Source organism: Nuphar pumila, chromosome 2 (genome assembly GCF_984573655.1).
Source record: "Nuphar pumila chromosome 2, dmNupPumi1.hap1.1, whole genome shotgun sequence".
Lineage (NCBI taxonomy): Eukaryota > Viridiplantae > Streptophyta > Magnoliopsida > Nymphaeales > Nymphaeaceae > Nuphar > Nuphar pumila.
This window is the reverse complement of record NC_143250.1, coordinates 110,706,603-110,722,310: the sequence shown is the minus strand read 5'-3', so window position 1 is coordinate 110,722,310 and position 15,708 is coordinate 110,706,603. Positions and strand designations below refer to the sequence as shown.

Here is a 15,708-nt window from a genome sequence, read left to right as displayed (position 1 = left end):
TTAGGTGGGACATCCGTTCTAGGGGCGCAGATCAGGTCATGCTGAACATGAGCATTTTTGCTCATGCGGACATCGTGGCCGTCTGTTTGCATTTTGGATCTTGGCAATGGGTCCACATTGGATTTTTTTGGATCTTGGCAATGGGACATCCGTTCTAGGAGCGCAAATTAGGTCATGCTGAAGATTAGGCAACTCATCCCAAAGATCTCGCCACTTGCCAGGACTGTCTTACACTCAGGTTGACTGTGCAGTGATCAACATCTCATTTTGGTATCAGTCTGAGTACGAGAGGGGTTTTAAATTCTAATTGGATGGTCGTTCATCATCCATATTCCTGGACCACAAGAACTTAAAGGATTGAGGAAAGGATTTGACTACCGGGGGCTGGTGAACTTTGACTTGCAAGAGGATAACCCTAGCATCAACACTTCTGGGTCGACAACATATCTTCGTTCTTCATGAGTACTTGTTTTTTCACCTCCAAAGCTGCTCATAGCTCTTAACACTCTACTTTAGCCTCTCGGTATCAGCTTTCGCACTTGCAAGTCACCTTATACAACTCCAAGTCAGTCCTCTGTTGGTCTATCTTCTATAATATAAAATGTTCAATTCAAATTTCATCTTAACAAAATTGCATTTTCAATGGCTTTACAAGGTGAAGAGGATGCAATACCATTTCACTCTCCATTGCCTCTTTGGAATTAGTAGTGAAATGTTTCTTGATAGGTTCTTTGTATCCGGGCACAAACCCGATTTATTTGGTGTATTCAATATCATCTCTACCATAGCTCAAGTTATTTAGTTCATTCTTAAAAGCAGTGAGAAAAATCCTTCGATCGACTTTCACATTGTAGCTACATGACCAACTCACACAAAGAGGGGGTTTGGGTGCTAGTTAACCCTTTCCCAAATGTTGGACTATAAGGCTTGCCATTTGTCACTCAACCTTGTTCATGTTGTGTATCCATGTCTTTCTCAGTGAGCTCTCTTGCATGATCAACCACGTTCTATTTCTTATCTTTCTCATTTTTGTAGGGTCTCCATATGTCCTACAAAATGCAGTTTCAACACTTAGGACACAAAAATATATGGTCATCAATAAACACTAAACAATTTCTTGCACTTTGTATTACTCACTTGACTCTCGGTATGATCACGTAAGAGACTAAAGCAACGTCCTGCATTCCTTGTTCGTGCCATGCCACATTTATAGAATGCTTACCACTTACCTTTCTTGTGACGGATGTACCTTCCTCCTCTTCTTATACCACTTAGCCTCTTCCACCACCTCCTCCTCATGTGACATTACCCATATTAAGATGCATAGAAACCCATGCATTTCATCATGTTTGCATGGTCTCTCGGGATGAGAAGGTGCCCCCATATCCAAACTTATCAATTCAATGAGTTGACAACATATGTTATCACATACTCGTAGAAGTTTACTAAAAGTTTAAAGACTACATAAACCCAGTCATAGTCACCCATTATACCTTATCCACCACCAACAACCTCGTTAATTTTTTTTTGCTTTTTGTCTTAGGGAGAGGCTTGCATACAAGTGTGCAAACCGAGTTGCCCCCAAGCATAGTCATTGATCATGTTCAGATTAACCAAAAATCTTATGTACGACATATTAATTGTCCATGAACATACAATTTCCTCAAAATAAAGCATGAATTCCCTTAACTCCATTTCGTCACTTATACCACCAATTATTAGTTTCCACGTTGGATTCATGCACTTTTCTGCACCTATCTAAATGTAATATTTCTCCCTCAACCACACCAACTTGTTCATATCATCCACAAATGCATCGTCTTGTTTTTAATGTAATTAATTTGACACAAGTGTTAAAAATTGTCAAACCTCGTTTGAATGTTCACTATTAAGAACATTAAATGTTAAAACAACAAAATAATAGCAAAATAATAACCTAGATTCCTAATGCATTAGATGAAGCAGCCAAGGTCATTGTTGAATTCTTTTTGGTTGATATCTTTCCAGCATACATATGAGTCTTTCCCTCATATTTTTTGAACCAACTAAGGTTAGGGCACCTGGATCGATGGGCTTCATTGGAGAATAAGCTATGTGAAAATGATGATTTGCATTCTATCTAAACAAAAAAAAATCAAAAAAATATGTGGATGATGTGCTTACTGGCCAAAAACTCGCCATCGATGTGTTATCGAAATGCTTAAAGAGAGACGAACACCAAGTAGGAATGTTGGTGGCCCTATCGATAAGAGGAACGATAAGGATTGGGGACATCAACGCTGGTAATCAGATTGGGGATTGGGAGCAGAAAACCTACCATGCAACAAAACCCTAAGCAACTGTAAAAGTTTGAATGGGGAATGTTTTTGTCTAAGGGTTATTGTATATATAATATCACATCTGAGACTGATACATGTTGATATTCGAGACTAATAGATGCACATCTCTTCAGCTACACTTTTAGTAGTTGTTGACCTGACCTCTTAGTAAATTCAAAATGATCCAATGATTATGTTAACCTACTATTAAATACGATCGCATCAAAGACTTATAGATACACATATTCTTAGCTACATGTTTAATAGTTGATGAACTCATATGAACGAGTGAGTAAATTTAGAATGATCCAAAGACTCAGATAACCTCCTATTAAATACTAACATCCAAGACTAATAGATCGATGTTGATCTCCTCAACTTTGCTGAAACAAACAATGAATCACACTAAACATATTGTAGACACCCGCTGGTATTCCTTGTAAAAGTGTGAATCCACTTTGAGTAGAAGATTAGCAGTATCCTGGTGCAAATGTCACAGGTATGCGTAAAACACATGTGAAAGGTAAAATGGTTCAAAAAGGATCCAAAGGTTAAAGGTAATTAATTACTAAATTTTTGTGAATTTTTGAGATGGAAGATATGTTTATTTAAACATAAAAATGATCTAATTAATCTATTAATTATTAAATTAAATTAAACAATTGATACAAGTGGATTACTCAACTCAATTACAATCAATTAGTAGTACCCTTAAAGTCCACTTCTTCCCCATACTATGAGTGAAAGGGAAAATATAAAAACTACCATTAAAGCAGCCCAAGATGTGAATCATGCCCTATCTCAATGATAATTGTTCCATTATTTATCCATAAAATAATAATAAGGGAATTGGTGGTTTGGATAGGCCGAGAATTTTGATCAATTAGTAGGTATTTGCACGATCGTGGTACGGTCATTTTTTATTCTCAAAAAATATTTCTAAGTCTACATAATGCAAACATAAATGGCATCAGAATTAAACAAACAACTTGGCAAAATCTTTTTTTTTTGTTTATCTTTTTTGTCCTGCTCATGCCAACTCCTCTCTACGTTGTCTGATTCACCTTTGCCATGATGATGATCATCTCTCTCTCTCTCTCTCTCATATCATCTTAATGTAAAATATATTTTTTACTAACAAACTTCGAAGCCCAGTACCTATTGTTCATATTAAGCTTGCCGAGCCTATTTTACAAGTTTGAACAAGCCTCTATACGAGCCAAACATGAGCCGAGCCACGCTCAGCTTGTTTCCCAGCCCTAGTTGTTCCCTCACTAGGCAAAGCTGGAATTACTAACCCAGAATTAATGCATCAATAATTATCGGTTAAGATGAAGAACCAAGAAAGCACTGTCATGGTCCAAAGGAAGTTATCGATCATACCCACAGTGACAAATATCAGATCTTTAAAAATATCACGATATTTATCACAATTGCGCTTTACATCCGCAAAATCTCAGAGAAAACTTTTGTATATTTCTACATAATTTTACCTACTATTCATTTTTACTTTTATTTTAAATGTTTAAATTTTGCAGACAAAAATGTGGCAAGTAAAAAAGAAAAAAAAATGAATATCTCACGAGATACTGAGCCATTTTTAACTTTAGTTGGTCAATATGGTCACATCTTGTAATGAGACAGTTACATCTCAATATCAAGTTGCGTATTTGTATTACTTTTCATAAGTTCCAACTTAATCAAGCAGAAAATTGCCCCACTCAAGCATGCTTATCTTCATGACATTAATGCAAATCTGATCTGTTAAAAGTGTGATGGTGTCACCTACTAAGATGACAATGACTCACAATGGCAGAATGATTTTTTGTTTAGCAATTCACAGCAATGCAAACCAATTTTTCCAATAGAAGGAAAGATCTCTGACAATATTTGGGTCTCTGTTGGTGCAGAACAATGCATATAAGTAGATGTCCATAGTTTCCTATAAGATGAACCAACCCAATACAAGCGTTCACAAAGGATGGAGAGGCTGAAGATGGACCTCCATGAACCACATTTACCACCATAGTATGCTATCCCTGAATCAGGCCACAACACATCAGCATTTCCCTTCATTTGTATTGCCAGAAACATGTCCATGCAACTTTGCCGAAGCACATTAAACCATTGTCCCCCAAACATTATTCAGACCTTGATCCGAATGACGAAAGAACCTAGACCAAAGAAGCAAAACAACATAATCGATAAGCAAAGAGATCTCATAAATGTACCAGACTGATCAATGTTCAATGCCTGCACTCACATGCTGGAAGATTGGAAATATCTGCAGACACTGCACACGGAACTCCTAGATTTGTAAGTGCCCCACGAATGATTCCACAGGGAAAGTACAGATGCATGTTTGCAGATTGACCTGCCTTGCTATCCAAAACCTGGGCAGCAGAATCCGTCTGTGATGTATTAGAATTCACTGGGGATGTATCGATTGACACGTGCGTAAGCCAACGGAACCGGTTGTCTTGAAGCACATATGTACCCTGGAGAAAAAACAAAGGAGAAACATCTCAGAGGTCCACTTCATAGGCGCCAAGAACTCCCTATCATTTAATCGGGACATACTTGAGGAACTCATACCCTATGATTGGTCTTCAGGTTATCAATTTGCTTCTTGAAGAGTTCACTCCAGAAATCCTTGCAAATGAACTTGATTGCTTCCAAATGGTCCCCAAACCGTGGTCTGTCCATCGTATACCTGTCAAAAGGGGAAAAGATCTCATAGATGGGCATGTTAAAATATATATATATATATATATATATATATATATATATATATATATATATAATCTATTTTGTATTAGTTTGCCCGATAGGGGCATTTTTGTTTTTTTACATGTAATTATAGTTGTTTTCTCGAAACAACTATATTCTAGTTTTTTTACATTTTTTCTTTGTTTTTTTTATTTCTTTTTTATTTGCCATTTGGGGACCCACTCATTTGGGGCCCCACTCATAGAGTCGGGGGAAGCTCCCAATGGTCTCCCCTCGCTTTTGATGTATACAAATAGGTGTGTGTTCCCCCTATTCCTTTTATTGTATTCCAAGCAGCTCTTCAATAATATTTTTATTTTTTTACTTGTTGGTGTTGCCCTTTGGAGGTTTTGTGTATTGTCCCATCGTGGACTTCTTGCATATGCACTTTCGTGCTTATCGTACTTTTGTAATTGTCCACTATTAGACTTGTTTGGTGCTTTTGCACCTTATCTTTGTAATTCCGCGTACTTAGAGCAAGGTTGTGCTCTTGGTCTCTTAAGGAGTGACCATTGAAAGATCGTGATTCGGGGATCGACATACTTGCAGCAACTTAAGTGAATGAGCTCTTTCATGTTCTTCTATACTCATTTCTTCTCTCTAAGCAACAATGGAGAATAAGCAAAAGATTGATCGCTTCTTCAAAGTTAAATGGTACCAATTACATTATCTGGGCATTTACCATGAAAAATAACCTCAAAGGCAAGAAGCTTTGGGGATATCTGATGGGCTCTAATTTGGAACCTCAACTCAAACTCACTAAGATGAAATGAGAGCAAGAAAAAGCTTTAGAAGAAAATGCTCACATAAAAGCTATTGAGACTACTCCAAGATAAAAGATTGAGAAAGTAATCATGCAAAAATTCTTGCATGGTTTATGAACAATGTTGAGCTCAAAATATGTGCCAACATCAATAAATTCTGCAAAGCAAACGAAGCATGATTTTTTCTAAAAGGTATGTATACACAAAAAAAATTTGCAAGACAATTATTTCTCAAAAAAAAAAATACATACCATCAGACAAGGGAACATGAGTATCCGTGATTACTTTAGCACTCTTAGTCTCTTATGAGATAAACTATCTCTTCTTAAACCCAAGTGGGTGGCTAGTGAAGATGTTGAATTAAGAAGAGAGCAAATGATAAAACAGTACTTTTTTCAATTCTTACATGGGCTTATGCCCGAATATGAACAAGTTAGATCTTTTTTTCATCATAGATCTAAGCTTTTTTTTAAGGATGTCGTTGCCGAAATATGCCAAGAGGAGACTCGTCTTAGCAAAAGATAAAATGAGGAGATAAAGTGTTAGCCGTGTCTAAGCCCGACAATCATATAAAAACCTACAAGTCTCCCCACTTTGGGAGGTAAAATAGCTATAATGAAGGCTACAAGAAGGCTATTTGTCATCATTGCTACGAACCGGGTCATATATGACTGAATTGTCCCAAGTTATATGACATCCCTAAGAACAAAGTAGCTTCCGTTGAAGAAACCACATAAAGGAAGGAAGAACCAATCAAAGAAAAAGATTTTTTTCTCTTTCTTAATTATCGAAAGTACTTCAAATGTTACTCAAATCTCCATCTACATTGGGTGTTGCAATAGCCTCATATTCTCCTCCAAGTATGTCTTCTTAGATCATTGATTATGGAGTCTCCTTTCATATGACACCTCATGAGAATGGTTTATCCGATTTATGCACTAATTCAAAAACCTCATATATTTCAATTGCCGATGGAACATCTTTGCAAATTAAAAGTGTTGGAACCTTAAATTCCTCTAAAAAAAATTTTGTGCCAAAAGTAAGGGTTATTCCTCAGCTAAGTTTAAATCTTCTTTCCATTTCACAAATTTCTGATCATGGATATGGAATCTTCTTCTCATCTAAGGGTTGTTCTATACAGGATCTCCGGTCCGAAAAGCAGATTGGGCAAGGTCATAGAAAATGAGATCTCTATTTCATGAACTATATAAACCTTCCTATAATTTTTTTTTGTAATTATGTTCAAGATAAAGATATTGAAACTTGGCATAAGCGACTTGGACACCCAAGCTTATCAAAGATGTATTTTCTTTCTTTTAGAGAAAAAAATTGCAATGAAAAAAATCTAATTTGCAAAGATTATATCTTTGAAAAGATGAAATCCACTCTCTTTCTTAATAGAACATTTTCCTATAAGAGACCTTTTGAATTAGTGCATTCAGATGTTTGGAGACCTTCTTCGTCATATCAAAAGGAGGATATTCATATTGTGTTATCTTTATTGATGATTTCACTAAATAAATATGGATATACTTTCTTAATTTCAAATCCGATGTATTCTCTTTCTATAAAAAAATTCATATGTTTGTCAAAAATCAATTTCAAAGCAACATCTCTATTCTTAGATCCGATTCGGAAGGTAAATACTTATCAAATGAGTTTTCAAATTATCTAGAACTAAATGGAATTTGTCACCAAAAGTCATGTCCTATAACTCCCCAACAAAATTGATTAACCGAAAGAAAACATAGACATATTTTAGAAACCACTAGGACATTACTTATTTCTAAAGCTATTGAAGCTGCTATAATATCAACTTATTTGATAAATAGAATGGCCTCATCATCCTTGCAAAACACATCTCTTTATGAAATTTTATTTGAAAGAACACCCGATTTCAAGCGGTTGCGAATTTTTTGTTGTAAGTATTTTGTGTTTTTGCATAAAACTCCAAAAGCCATTGAATGTGTATTTATGGGTTATGGAGAGAACAAAAAAGGATATAGACGTTTTGATGTTAAGAGTAACAAACTATATGTTTCTAAAGATGTAACCTTTTTGGAAAATGAAAATGGTTTTCAGAGAATCAAGGAAAACAATGAAGTCGATTATTCCTTTCTATTTGATCTTTTGCCACAAAAAGGGTTGAATTCCTGTAATGATTCTTTGGATGACATCGGGGATAATCGCTTAAATGACAATGAAAATGGTGATGATAATGTGCATTCAATTAATGAGAATGAAGAATCATCTATAAATAATGATATTGTTGATAAACATATTCAAATTTATTCCTAGCGTGAACAAAGAAATTCTTTAAATGCTTTAGAAAAATATTTCCAAAATTCGTCGTTAGAAGAAACCTCACTTAGAAGATCTACTCACATCTCCAACCCACCAAGTAGGTTTGTATCTTATGACACATTAACACCAAAATATAGGCCATGTCTAATAGCATTACATTTTTATCATGAACTATCATACTATAATGAAGCCAAAAAAACTTTCACAATGAGTTGAAGCTATGAATATAGAACTTAAATCTCTTGAAAAAGCTACAACATGGACAATAACTTCATTACTCATAGGAAAAAAATCTATAGGAAGTAGATGATTTTTAAGGTTAAAACCAAAAGTAATGGGTCTCTAAAACGATACAAAGCTAGATTAGTAGCTAAAGGGTACTCTCAAGAGTATGGTATTAATTATGAATAAACATTCGCCCCAGTAGCTAGAATAACTAGTGTTAGGACCCTCATAGATGTTGCATCTATTAAAAAATGACCCATCTACCAACTAGATGTAAAAAATACTTTTTTAAATAGTGAATTAAATGAAGAGGTTTACATGGATCTTAAAATTCTTAAACTTAAAAAGGATTTATATGGTTTAAAACAAGCTTTTAAAGCTTGACATGATATATTTAGTAACGTAATGACTCATCTAAGTTTTCATTCATGCTATACTGACACTGCTCTTTTTGTTAAAAGTACAGGTTTTATGATTGTTATCCTTCTACTTTATTTAGATGATATGATTATCACTGGAAGTGACAAACAAGGAATCAGTGATATTAAAAATATTTTAAAAGAAACTTTTGATATGTCTAATTTAGGTTTTTTAAGATACTTCTTAGGTATTGAAGTTGCGTACTCTCCCCGAAGGTGCATCCCTTCTCAAATGAAACTTGCTTTTGATATTTATACCAAGTCTAGTAATACAAATGATAAGAAGATAGAAACCCCAGAAGTAATTAATGCTAAATTGAGACTGGAAAATGAGACTCTACTTGAAGATCCTACTCCTTAACGCCAACTTGTTGGGTCACTCACATACTTATCCATCACTTGGCCAGACCTCACATATGCTAGTTGATGGAAGCACTGTCTAATATTAATGCCGTAACTACAATGAATAGCAGAAAATAAGAGAATTGCAGTATCAAAAAACTCATCTACGACTGTCAACAAAAACACTCAGCAACTTGAGCTCAGTGGAATATGTGGACTGATCTTCCGAAATCATGTTGCCTAGCAAGAAGGAGCAGATCTGCCTCACTAGAAAAGTCATGCATGATGGCTGATAAAAGTGCAACTTAACTTTTCACTTTCTAGTAATTACTGAACCAGGTACTATGAATAAGTCAAAAAAATTCTTGTCTCCCAACCTAGCTCAATTCACCTTTTACATTCAAAGTGATGCAACATATTCTATCCCTAGGACTCCTCCCACAGTCTTTACGACATTGACCATGCAGTGGGTTCTGTAAGGTGATGGGAGTGTGACTTTCACCTGCTTTGAAATGTGCATTATATGAAAGCAAAATTTATGTTAGAATTACACAAAAAAGGTTAGAACAAGCTGCAAAGACTGCTGGAGTGAGGTTTTGCCATCACCTAGGGCCCAGGGCAAGCCAAAAGAGAGATTTCAATAAAAAATGGCAGCCACATGTATGTCAAACATAAAGGGACTGGATCAGTAAGGAAAGCAGTTATACATTGAGAATATCTTCAACAATCAGAAGCCAAATAAATGCAGTTTAATAGCAATTCATCAATTGGATACAAGAAAGGTATCGATTCAGCCACTATGCATGAACATTATGTTCAAAATGTCAAGGTAGAATGTTCTTGTCATGGCGAAGCAGACTGAAACTGCCAAAAAGACTAGCTCATAGCCAACAGAATGTTCCTGCTTAATGAACACGGCATCCAGAGTGTTCAAAATGACTAAACGTCAGGTGCTTTCCATGGAAAGACAACCAAGAACTTCAAAAAAAGACTTAATGACCATAGCCAACAGAATTTTCCTATTTGATAAAGAGTTGGTTGTAGGGACCTTTTTTATACTTATCAAGGGGAACGCAACTTGACGGCCATGCTAATACATTGGTTTCACCCTAAGATATAAACACATTTTGGAACAAGCAGTAAGCACAATGGTATCCAATGCAACATCAAGTTTGCCCAGTGGATGGGTTGACATGTTAAGTTTCCATTATTCTTTGATGGTGAGAGAGAGAGAAGCTGCAGGATGACAGCAAGATCATGAAAAGTTTTGAGGAGCAATTGCTGAGATCAAATTGACATACCAGATAGCAGGGATTGGTATACTTGGTTGAAGAGCCATGATTCAATTCTTAAAACAGCTTGACTGTTTCCTAATACTACTGAAGTTACTAGAGACATATCAAGATGTCCACATGCAAGCAATGCTATTAATCTTGGTCCAGACAACCTATACTTTTGGACAGAAACAAAAAAGTCTGTAGGAACCCCATGTTCCAAGATGAAAAATGGCGATTTTCAGTCCCAAGTTTCAACAGCATGGAAAGTACTTGTCAAATGAACAAGGAGATGATGAATGACAGCCAAGTCCACTGCAGCCTGGCCCGCTTAGTAGGAGAAAACCCGAATAGAACCTGGCCTAGGTCCCATAAATAAGACTTGGACTGCACCCATCTTGGGCCATATTTATCTCTGAGAATGACAGGCCTGAACTGGTCCAACCATAGACATGCCTGGCCAGGACTATCGTCGATGTATAACATGGCTTAAAATGAGAGCATATACCTCCATGACAAGGCATCATCAACCAAAGGTGTATAAAAATGAGAAAGTCCTACGGCTGGCCACCAGGAACTTTGCAATGAGGTACAAAATTATATACTCAACACCAAACTTTTGATAAATAAAATGCAATCAGACTTTATGATTTGTCGCAATACCAAGAAGATATAAAGAACAACATAAACAAGCATAAAAGAAAAGAAAAAGTTCAACACACTAAATCCAATTCAACAGTAAATTAGGTACAATCCCAAGCTTAATTTTGTCATAAACCATAGAGCTGTTGAATTGAAATTAGACTTCAAATTGAGAGGTGGAAAAGGAGGGAAATAAAAAATCAGAAAACCCCAACTTAGCGTTTTAGGGAGGAACAACTACCAGTCTATGTCACATAGATATGAACGCAGGAACAGGACACGATGTGGATACACTTGGTACGATGCGGCAATTCTTAAAAATTAAGACATAGGGACACAACCTTACACACAGTATATATATATATATATATATATATATATATATGTATATATATATTATATATATATATATAATAACATCAATTCTAAATCACTATGATTAAGAACATCAAACAATAAACTAAGTTGAAATTGAAATGCAATGCAAAATGATGACAAACTTTAAAAGAAAAAGAATGGAATCCAATACAAGTTAAGTAATTAAGGCTATAAAAGGGAATAAAATTTTAATGATACAATGTTGACTGTGTCCATGAAGCGTCCTGGAGTGTTCTAGTGTCTTTAAGTGTGGACACTGTGTCTGTGTGACAGCTACCAGTACTTAGTTCAAGAATGAGGTTGGGGAAGAAATCTATTATTGCATTATCAAAATAATCATAAACAAAATTAGGAAAAAAAATAATACAAAAATTGGAAAGGAAGTGCAATATGGAGCACCCCAACTGTCGATAAAGAATGTTGTGCATGCATACCATCCAAGCCATTCCTCAAACTTGCGTCCAAAATGAGATCTTATTTTAGAACTGGAACTGAAAGCAAAGATCTCCCACCTTACAAATATGTGATGTCTTCACTACGATACTACTTAGACGATGATCTCATCATTTACAAGAGAATCAAATGGATCTAACAACACCAAACAAGAAGACCGATGGATTGCTGCAGTCTCCAGAAGAGGCTTTCAAGATCGCTGATATTCATGGTGTTAATTCTCTTACACTGTTCCACAAGAAGATAATAATTGGGGGATTCTAGTGGGATGCATGAAACAATAATTAGTACTAGAAGTGAAGAGACACTCATTCTCTTGCAACTAGTGTTGAATACACAACCACATCCATGGAAATTCAGGACCCTATCATGCCATTCTTAAACACAAGGAAGGCAATCGTTTGAATCAGATGTCTGGCTTCTCATGCGAATCTTAAGCATAACCATGGAAACCCTAAACACGATCCGTACCATGAACAATACTACACAAATCCCAACCAAAAATCAGGAATTCGGCAACAATCAAACACCAATTGGCCAAAATCTCCCAAAATTAACGAAACCAACCACAAAAATAAAACAGATCGTTTGAGGAAGCCCACACATCGAAACAAGCACCAAATTAGAAATTCAACAGAATACTCGAGAACCAATTAACTCAACAATTACCTTTCAGAGAGCTGGTGGCCAACTTGGAAGCCGATGGATTCGAGCCTGCGGGCGGCGAGCTCGGGCTTGGTGGCGTAGAAGCGAGAGCTGTACGCAGAGACCATCTCTATCATTACGCCCTCCACGCAGCTCTCCGCTACCTCTCTCCCCATATTCCCCTTACGATTCCTCCCCTTCGCTCTCCTTCTGCAACTCTCTCTCTCTCTCTCTCTCTCTCTCTCTGTGTGTGTGTGTAGGGCATAACGACTCCTCCCCTGGAGAGAATCGGGTCCAGATTAACAAGGGTCAAACGTGACCGGATCCATGAGGAGCAGGTGTGTCAACGGGTAGGACTTGGTTTGGACATGACCAGATCCGAACCCAGATCTAACTTTGAGGTGCTGGCACTGGATCCGAACGTCGCTTCAATTGGACCCACCATAAGAAAAAACATACTTAGGTCCTATGAAGATTATATGAACCAAACTCGTATATACTCTGTAAAATAATAATTTTTTTAGCTTTTTTATGTTGAAATTTTTCTGAACTTAATCAGAACATGGTTCTTAACTGGGTCTGGTATGCAATTTCACAAACTATATCCGGCTCCATGTACTAGTCGGACCCTTTGAGTTCAACGTAGATTCTAATCCGACCTACTTTACCACCAAATCCCTGACCCTATAGGGTTCACTACGAGACAGGTCTAGGTCAAAACCGACCCATTGACACTCCTAATGCTGACCCAGCTTCTGGGGTAGTGGGCCCATGTGTGTCTGGAAAAGATTATGGTCCCAAATACAAAAACTTCAGAAATTATGGTGGACATCGGGTAGGACATGCCTGATTCTGACCCAGATCAGATCCCACAGTCCTGTGTTTGGGAGTGCTGAGACTCTGAGATAGGTCTGGTTGGTTAATTGGTTTGGGTTCATCAGATCCAAGTAGTATATGGACCCGAGTTTGATTTATAAAAAGGACTCAGATCCAACATGAGTTTTGACTATTTTTTGATATTTACACTCTACACAGGTGGCATCCCTTGCCACAAGGTCAAAGGTCAAAGCTAGGTGTACTCTTCGGTGAGCAGGAGGGACCTAAGGGTTTTACCGACCGGAGTCCAGCCAATAATGTATGGTCAGTGATGGGTTTTTTTTTCTTGGATTATCCAAAAAGAAAAAGAAAAAACAGAATGTAATCTCGATCAAAGCTGCCCAGGTGATCCAAATTCTCAATGAACATATTGTGTGTAGGTATATGAAGCATACTAAAAGGTGGAGAAAGCGTGCATACAACCCATCGGGTGTGATCCAAACGGAGTTTAAATGGGTCGATGTAATAAGTTCAAATTCCTGTACATCCAAGTTCCAGGATGAGAGACTTAGCATAATTAGAAAAAAACCAATCAAAATTAAAGAAGATTGAATCGAATTTCTCATTGTGATTATTCTTTTTACAAGAGGTTAAAATACATAACATCAAATGTCGACTAATCTTGATCAATCTTTTTCCTAAGATGTAGGTAACTAACTGGAGGATAGTTGATCATCAAATGTAATCCATCTTGATTGGTCTTTTTCCTAGAATGTAAGTAAGTAGATAATGATAAGGATAAACACACTGTATTTTCCCAAAACATTTTTACAGCATTACAGCAGCTAATACTCATCTACAAGTAGGTAAGAGTTTGAGGAGAACAAAGACGTTACCAGATAATTTTTTATTTCTTGTTATTTCTCAATTAATTTAGATAATATAATTTCTTATTATTTCTTGACATTCTAGTTTCATGATTGAGTTTTGGTATCAAATTTGTAAGCTTCAAATTCGTGCAGCCTGCATTAGGGTGTGATATAAGGCTTTGGGATTTATTAGGTTGAGATTTGAGAGTTATTATTTTTGTTTAAGAAACATAACCGATAACACAAAGAACATAAACAGCCTTTATTATTAAAAAGGAGGCATGCTCATATTTTTTTGCTTATGTTTGTGCATTTTGTGGCCATCTGGTTCAGGGGTGCTCAATCCATCGAGCTGATAGACAGCTTCCTTGATCTCTTCGTCAGACACGAGTGGAGCAAGTCCTCATTTTCTTCTTTAGAAACTTCACAGAAGTAGTGAGGATTGGAGGAAATACTAGAGAAGAGAACACTGAAGGGAGCCGATATTGTTGGCGCTTTCCTGCAAAGTGATCTATCTTGATTGGTCTTTTTCTTAGAATGTAAGTCAGTAGATAATGATAAGGATAAACACACTGTATTTTCCCAATACATTTTTATAGTATCACAGCAGCTAATACTCATCTACAAGTAGGTAAGAGTTTGAAGAGAATTTTTTTATTTCTTTTCAATATGTTGAGCTCTTGTTGTTACTTCATTATCACAAAAGATCTTTATTGGTCTCCCAATAGAGTCCACAATACCAAGACCTATAATGAAGTTTCTTACCAAATGGCTTCAGATAAAATCTCGTATAAAATAAATAATTTTTGTCCCAATGAATTTCAGAAATTTCTTCATTGTCCTGCAGTGAGAGATAACATTTCAATATTCTGAACCACTCAAGATTGCAAAAAACAACATGCTAAGAATATTCGAATACTCCCCACTTCTCATAGATATCATTTTAATCGCTCTCACTTCTCATAGACAACCTCCAAAACGGTTGTTCTATTCTCCGTATGAGTGGAAGATAAATCGCTCTATACGAGATTTATATTGAAAAGGTAAATATAAAACTCCTTATTATTCATTTTTTCTGAGACAAATATAGTTGAGTCATTATCGTTCCACTTTGGTGGAAACGACAATACTCATAGTTGTTTTGTCTCTTCAATTCTCAAGAAATTGACATCAGTTGGTAAGACTAGCAAATCATGTAACCAGAGACAATTCAACATTGTACCTTTGAGTACAAACATGCTTCATGGGCTAGAATACACATCTACTATTGCACCCTATGTGAATTTAGAACACGACCTATCTTTGGGTAGAATCGATGTTTCATAAACTCACACATAATCATAATAATGAATCTTAATACGGTCTAAAGAATCTTTAATCAACACGACTCAGATCACTTTGGTGATTACATGAATCAGTCAATCAAGATCTTTTACCGAAAGTATATTTGTATTATGGAGCATGTTCATGCACACATTTTAATGCATGTA

General features: G+C 36.2%; 1 protein-coding gene across 1 annotated transcript; it reads right to left on the bottom strand.

Annotated features, from left to right (window-relative positions):
- Positions 1-4,126: 4,126 nt before the first annotated feature.
- Positions 4,127-12,761, bottom strand: LOC149846724 (uncharacterized). Its single transcript, XM_089996524.1, has 4 exons — positions 12,558-12,761; positions 4,914-5,031; positions 4,582-4,816; positions 4,127-4,492 (listed from the first exon to the last, which is right to left on the bottom strand). The coding sequence occupies exons 1-4, from the start codon at positions 12,707-12,709 to the stop codon at positions 4,464-4,466; spliced, it is 534 nt and encodes a 177-aa protein (XP_089852650.1). The 5' UTR covers positions 12,710-12,761; the 3' UTR covers positions 4,127-4,463.
- Positions 12,762-15,708: the final 2,947 nt, after the last annotated feature.